The sequence below is a fragment of the Perca fluviatilis genome, chromosome 19, assembly GCF_010015445.1.
Source record: "Perca fluviatilis chromosome 19, GENO_Pfluv_1.0, whole genome shotgun sequence".
Lineage (NCBI taxonomy): Eukaryota > Metazoa > Chordata > Actinopteri > Perciformes > Percidae > Perca > Perca fluviatilis.
The window spans coordinates 3684676-3690675 of NC_053130.1; the positions used below are offsets into that span (position 1 = coordinate 3684676).

The following is a 6000-nucleotide window of genomic DNA, read 5'->3' on the forward strand; positions in this document are numbered from 1 at the left end:
ACATGTTGGCGTTATTTTGTCACTTATTGGGAGCAGTAGGCTAGATGGAACCGGTTACCTCCAGGATCTGGGCTAAGCTAGGCTAGATGGAGCCGGTTACCTCCAGGATCTGTGCTAAGCTAGGCTAGTTGGAGCCGGTTACCTCCAGGATCTAGGCTAAGCTAGGCTAGGCTAGCGGTGGGTCCTTTACAGACGGAAAAGTCAGTCAGCTTCATAGTCAAACTGGATAGGCAAAAAGAAGGACCGATATCTGACCTATTGGAGTTGCCGTAGTTCTGCCAGGTCCTGTACTCCTCCATGAAGTCTATGTGCTCCAGAGTGATGTTGTAGAAGTCGGTGAAAGGCATGATGGGAGTAGAAGAGACACTGTTGGCTGCATCTGAGGACAGGAAAAGAAGAAAGAAAGTCAAGTGTGACAAAATTATCTGTGGGTGTCAGTCTGTAAAAATAGTGGACGTAGCAGTAGGGATGTCACCCATTGGTTTGTGGAACGCTGTTTTGAAGCCGTACTGTGTCTCTGTGTGTCTTTCTTTGTGTGTGTGTGTGTTGTGTGTGTGTGTGTGTGTGTGTGTGAGACTCACTGAACAGGCTAAGCACTTTGGTAGCAGAGGGAATCCACCAGGAGCACTTGGCCAGAGGAGGAAGTTCGTCTGGTTCTGCAGGAAACAGACGAGTGGAGATGAACTGTAGGAGGCGCTCTACCAGCTGCCTAAAACGCCTCACCGACAGCCTGAAACACACACACACACACACACACACACACACACACACACACACACACACACACACACAGTTAGCATTGGTTGGGCAGATCTTGGCAGAGTCCAAACCGCACAAACCCTGAAATATACACATGCACATAAATAGACAATTGAATAGAGAAAAATAGCAGCGTTGGATGGTTAAATTGGGTTTTTGGATCTAAGGCAGAAGCAAAGACAACTTGTAATTTGAAGCAGCTCGCTTGTAAATCATCACCACATACAGGACGCATTGGTCAGCGCTCCTTCTTCAGGCTGAGAGAGAGAGATGCACAGAAGATGGCTTGTTGATTGTTAGTGTAAAGGCTGAGTCACGTTTTAAAAGATACAACCATTTGATGAAAACTGCCTGATAGTGGGTTATGTTTTCCAAAAAAGAGATCATAAATTAAGGTGGAGACACAGTTGGTACATACTACCCTGTAAAAAAGGTTTGGCTGGACACCAGTTTAAAAATGCACAGAGTACAAGCTGGAAAGTACGCCTTGTGAAATACCTATAAATTAAAAAATGTATGCCTTATTATTAGACAATGGATGTTGTTGCCAACTCTTGATAATTGACAGTTTTTAGCACTTGGTAAAAATTCATTCGGCACTCAAACTGTAGTTAATATTTAGGAGAAATTCATTCTCCTCTGCTTTATTTGGCATGCACGTACCATGAGCTAGACCCTCCCTTATGTACACACAATATACATGTATATGAAGAGTGAATTGGTTGTAGTTGACCAGACATGGGAGCCCTTCTGGACACGTTTGTCGCCTTTTTCGACATTTTTGTTACTTTTTTTTCTTCTTCTAGGTTTTTGTCGCTATTTCCGACATTTTATCGTTTGTTTGAAGGTTTTTTTTTTCGCCGTTTTTGTTGCTTTCCCCCCAATGTTTTGGTTGCTTTTGAGTTTTTTGCCATTTTGTCGCTTTTTTCAATGTTTTTGACAATTTTGTATTTTTTTTGGGAGGTTTTTGTCACTGAAACCTGTTAACAAATCTGCAGATTCCGTTTTGGGTCTGGCGATTATTTTTCTGTTGATCGACTAATCGATCAGTAAAATAAATGTCAGCAGTCAGTGATTTTTTTCACCTTTTCTGGACATAATTTGTCACTTTTTTCATGGTTTATGTCGCCTTCTTTGACATTTTTGGTCACTTTTTTCAAGGTTTTTGTCACCTTTTGTGGACATTTTTGTTGCATATTTGAAAATGGCAAACATGTCATTTCCATTACGGCTGCATGTCGGCTTCTCCTCAGTTTAGCACGGGGGAAACAAAGATGATGATGAAAAACAAGTCGGTTGCTGAAAAAGAATGCAACTGCTGCAGGTTCCAATGTGGCTTTTGTACCAGATGACATGAGAGATTTATCAAAGCACGAAAGCTGTGTGTGATATTTGCATAAGCAGCTCTAGAGAGCTCTAGAGAGAGAGAGAGAGAGAGAGAGAGAGAGAGAGAGAAAAGTATTTTCAGTCAAAGATGGAAAAACTTTAAATTTACGTTGCCATCACAACATCAATCAGCTGCTAACCCTGCTGCAAAGACCAGATGACAAGACCTAATCCGCCTACATGTCCAAAAGTTATTTACAGAGCCTCAAATTTCCCTCAGAGAGCTTTACAATGTGTTCAACATACAACCAGCCTCCCTCCTGAGACTCGGTTTGGATGAGGACAAACTGTGAAAGATCTTACAGAAACAATGCAAATATGAAGATAAAGAAAATACGCCTTTGCTGATGGAAACAACAAGTTAAAGACAGGAAGAGGACGACAAAGAGAACAGAGAGAAATAGCTAGATAGAAAGCTAAGGCAACTTGGCTGGAAACAAACATCAAATTTTGACGGCGCCTTCACGCTGGCACTTGAAATCAGCTCCGTAATACGCAACGCGCCCCCAGTGGACGTCGTACTGCACCGTTGAAAGCGTCGGAAGCGAGTAGAAAACAAATGGCGGAGAGACTAGAACGACTCATTCTGTCTGTGTCCGAATGTCCAATTCTCTATGATCTCTCATCTGAGGGCTTTAGAGATATAAACAGAAAGGCTGCTGCGTGGAGAAGAGTTGCCCAGGAGTAGGGATCGACGGATATGGATTTTTTTTGTGCCGATGTCAATTTTTTTTTCATCAGCCTTCGCTGATGACCAATACGGTCTGCCAATTTTCTTGAGCCGATATTTGGAGCCGATACTGCTTTTGCTCCCTCAATTTACATCATAAAAATGTAAACCCTGCCACACTGGATTTGATTTCAGAATCTGCTCTGCCATTTCTTTAAAAAGAATAAACAAAAACACAGATCAGTGTCACTTCTGCAATCATCTTAAATTCATATCACCCAAATTATGTGTGCCATGTGCATCATATGGACGGGTGCACTGCATATGGTTAACTGTGCTTCATCAACATCTACAGCACAGCCTGGATGATGCATTGCTTGCTGACATATTATAAGACAGATATAATCAGGTCATCACAACATGTCCTTTGTCAACACATTTAAATAATTTAAGAAAACGATATACCTGAAAAGTAGCCATTGAAATAAAGTGCTTGATTTGTAATTTAAGACTGCCACGGTGCTAGTGGGGGGAGGGGCAGTGCACGGTCTGCATGTGAACTGCAGCGTCTCCAGCAACACAGAGCTGCCCGTGGACGCCTGTCTGTAAACAATGCCGGGAAGAGAAACTATCGGCGAACGCAGCAGCCGCGTATCGGCCGATGCCCATAGACGTAAAACGCAAATATCGGTCCGATATATCGGCCAGACGATTAAATCGCTCTATCACTACCCAGGAGGCTAAACGGACTGGTGAAGAGGGCTAGCTCTGTTCTGGTCTGCCCTCTGGACACCAGAGAGGAGGTGGGGGGGAGAGGAGGATGTTAGCCAGGCTGGCATCAATCATGGGCAACACCTCTCACCCCCCTACATGAGACAGTGAGTTCCCTGAGCAGCTCCTTCAGCAGCAGACTGCTGCACCCTCAGTGCAAGAAGGAGCGCTGCCGCAGGTCCTTCATTCCAGCAGCAGTCAGACTCTTTAAAGTGGCCATATTATGCTCATTTTCAGGTTCATAATTGTATTTTGAGGTTGTACCAGAATAGGTTTACATGGTTTCATTTTCAAAAAAACACCATATTTTTGTTGTACTGCACATTGCTGCGGCTCCTCTTTTCACCCTGTGTTCGGTTTTCTGTTTTAGCTAAAGAGTGGGGCATCACACTTCTATCCAATCTTTGTTGGGAGGCGCACATGCTCAGTAGCTAGGTAAGGATTACATCAGCTAGCTGTTTGTTTCTCCAACTTCGGCCTGTGCAAGGCAGGATTAGCCGGGAGACTTCTTCTAAACGAGGGCGCACTTCCAACTTTGCGTGGAATACCTGCAGAACAGGGACATGGAAGTAGTTCTTTTGTAGATTATGGTGAACTAGTGTGTGTTGTAGCAGTGTTTTGCCATTGAGAACGAGCTAGCGCTAGCATGCTACGGTTAGCCACCTCGTCTCGGCTTGTGACGTAGAAAGCCGTGCAGAACAGCTCACCCGGAGACTGAAGGCAGGACACATTCAGAAACCGTATCTCACTCAAAACAGCATGGATGTTGTATGCGTGTGGAAGCACCAGAGACCCAAAATAACACCCCAAATCCCAGAAAAAGTGTTTTTTTCATAATATGGGCACTTTAATACAACATCAAAATGTAGCACAGCTAGCTGTTTCTGCAATATGAGACAATATTCTGCACTACGCTTTATCATTTATTACTCTGTGTCACCTCCAACTGTGCAATATTTCATTTCTATTCATCCGTACCTTACTCATCTGTACATCTGTGTTTATATACTGTCTGTTCATAGAAGGATGTTTATTGTGTATATATGTTTGATTTATTACTACTATTATATTATAACTAATTACATTTTTTCTATTTCTTATACTTAATGTATACTTTTTTCTCCTATGTCTACTTAATGTGTATTTGTGTTATTATGATGTGTGTACATTTTTTTCTTTTGAGCTGTTGTAGCACAGGAATTTCCCCAGGGAGGGATTAATAAAGTCTATCTTATCTTATCTTATGTTGATATGTCAGGTCCGTTAAATGTGATATAGCGGTATAATGTCAACAGTTCGATATCTGTTGCTAACCAACTTAGCCATAGCAGGTATCCTACGCATTGTTTCTGCACGGAAGAACTTTTCTCATACTTTACATAATTACACACTCATGTTTTTTATTAAAAAGGTAAGAATTCAGATTTGTTCATCAGTACCATAGCAACGCTAACTTCCGCTCGGATTGTCGGATAGGAACCGTCCGTTGCCTGTCGTACGAGTTCAACTTTTTTAACGCATCCGGATGACCAACGGACCTGATTTTTTTTTTTTCGCACCGCACTCGTTCGCATCGGTTCGGACCCGTCCGCATGCGCTCTGCGAATCTCCATAGGAAATGAATGACTTCAGGTCTTCGTTTCGCAGCCATATCTACTGTGCCAATGTGAAGGCAGCGTGACACACGCTGGGGCTGCAACTAACCATTCATTTCATTGTCGACTAATCGGTCATCGGTCGATTATTTTCTTGATAAGTGGATTAGTTATTTGGTCTCTAAAAATGTCAAATCTGTGTTTCAAAAGGCCCGAGATGACGTCATCAAACGTCTTGTTTTGTCCACAGCTCATAGATATTCAGTTTACTGTCACAGAGGAGTGAAGAAACTTGACAATATTCACTTTTTAAGGTAATTTTAGGCCTTTTTTTATATAGGACAGCTGAAGATGTAAAAGGGGAGAGAGAGCGAGAGAGAGCGAGAGAGAGAGAGGGAGAGGGAATAACATGCAGCAAAGGGCCGCAGGTCAGAGTCGAACCCACGGCTGCGACAAGAACCGTTGCCCTGTACATGGGGCGCACGCTCCACCAGGTAAGCTGTCATGGCACCCCCGACAATATTCATTTAACAAGCTGGAAGAAACTTTACTTTTTCCATTAAAAAATTACTTGAATCGGTTAATCGATTTCCAGAATTGTTGTTAATTTAATAGTTAACAACTAATCAATCAAGCGATTCATCTTTGCAGCTCTAACACACACACTAACAGACACACACTTACTTTTTTAGCCAATGAACCAGGAAGTGGTGGTCGGCCTCAGACAGAGCTGCGATCTGCCTCAGCAGGTGAGCGTAGATCACATAGGTGCTGGTGCTGGAATACTGGGGGTTCTACACACACACACACACACACACA

General features: G+C 42.9%; 1 protein-coding gene across 1 annotated transcript in view; it reads right to left on the reverse strand.

Annotated features, from left to right (window-relative positions):
- hectd2 (HECT domain containing 2) overlaps nt 1–6000 on the reverse strand; it is an 82383-nt gene that overhangs the window by 46515 nt on the left and 29868 nt on the right. The window contains exons 8-10 of the mRNA XM_039784384.1: nt 5866–5975; nt 582–730; nt 256–379 (exon numbers count right to left, since the gene is read on the reverse strand). Of these exons, the coding sequence (XP_039640318.1) occupies nt 256–379; nt 582–730; nt 5866–5975 (383 nt within the window). The remainder of the gene's footprint in view (nt 1–255; nt 380–581; nt 731–5865; nt 5976–6000) is intronic.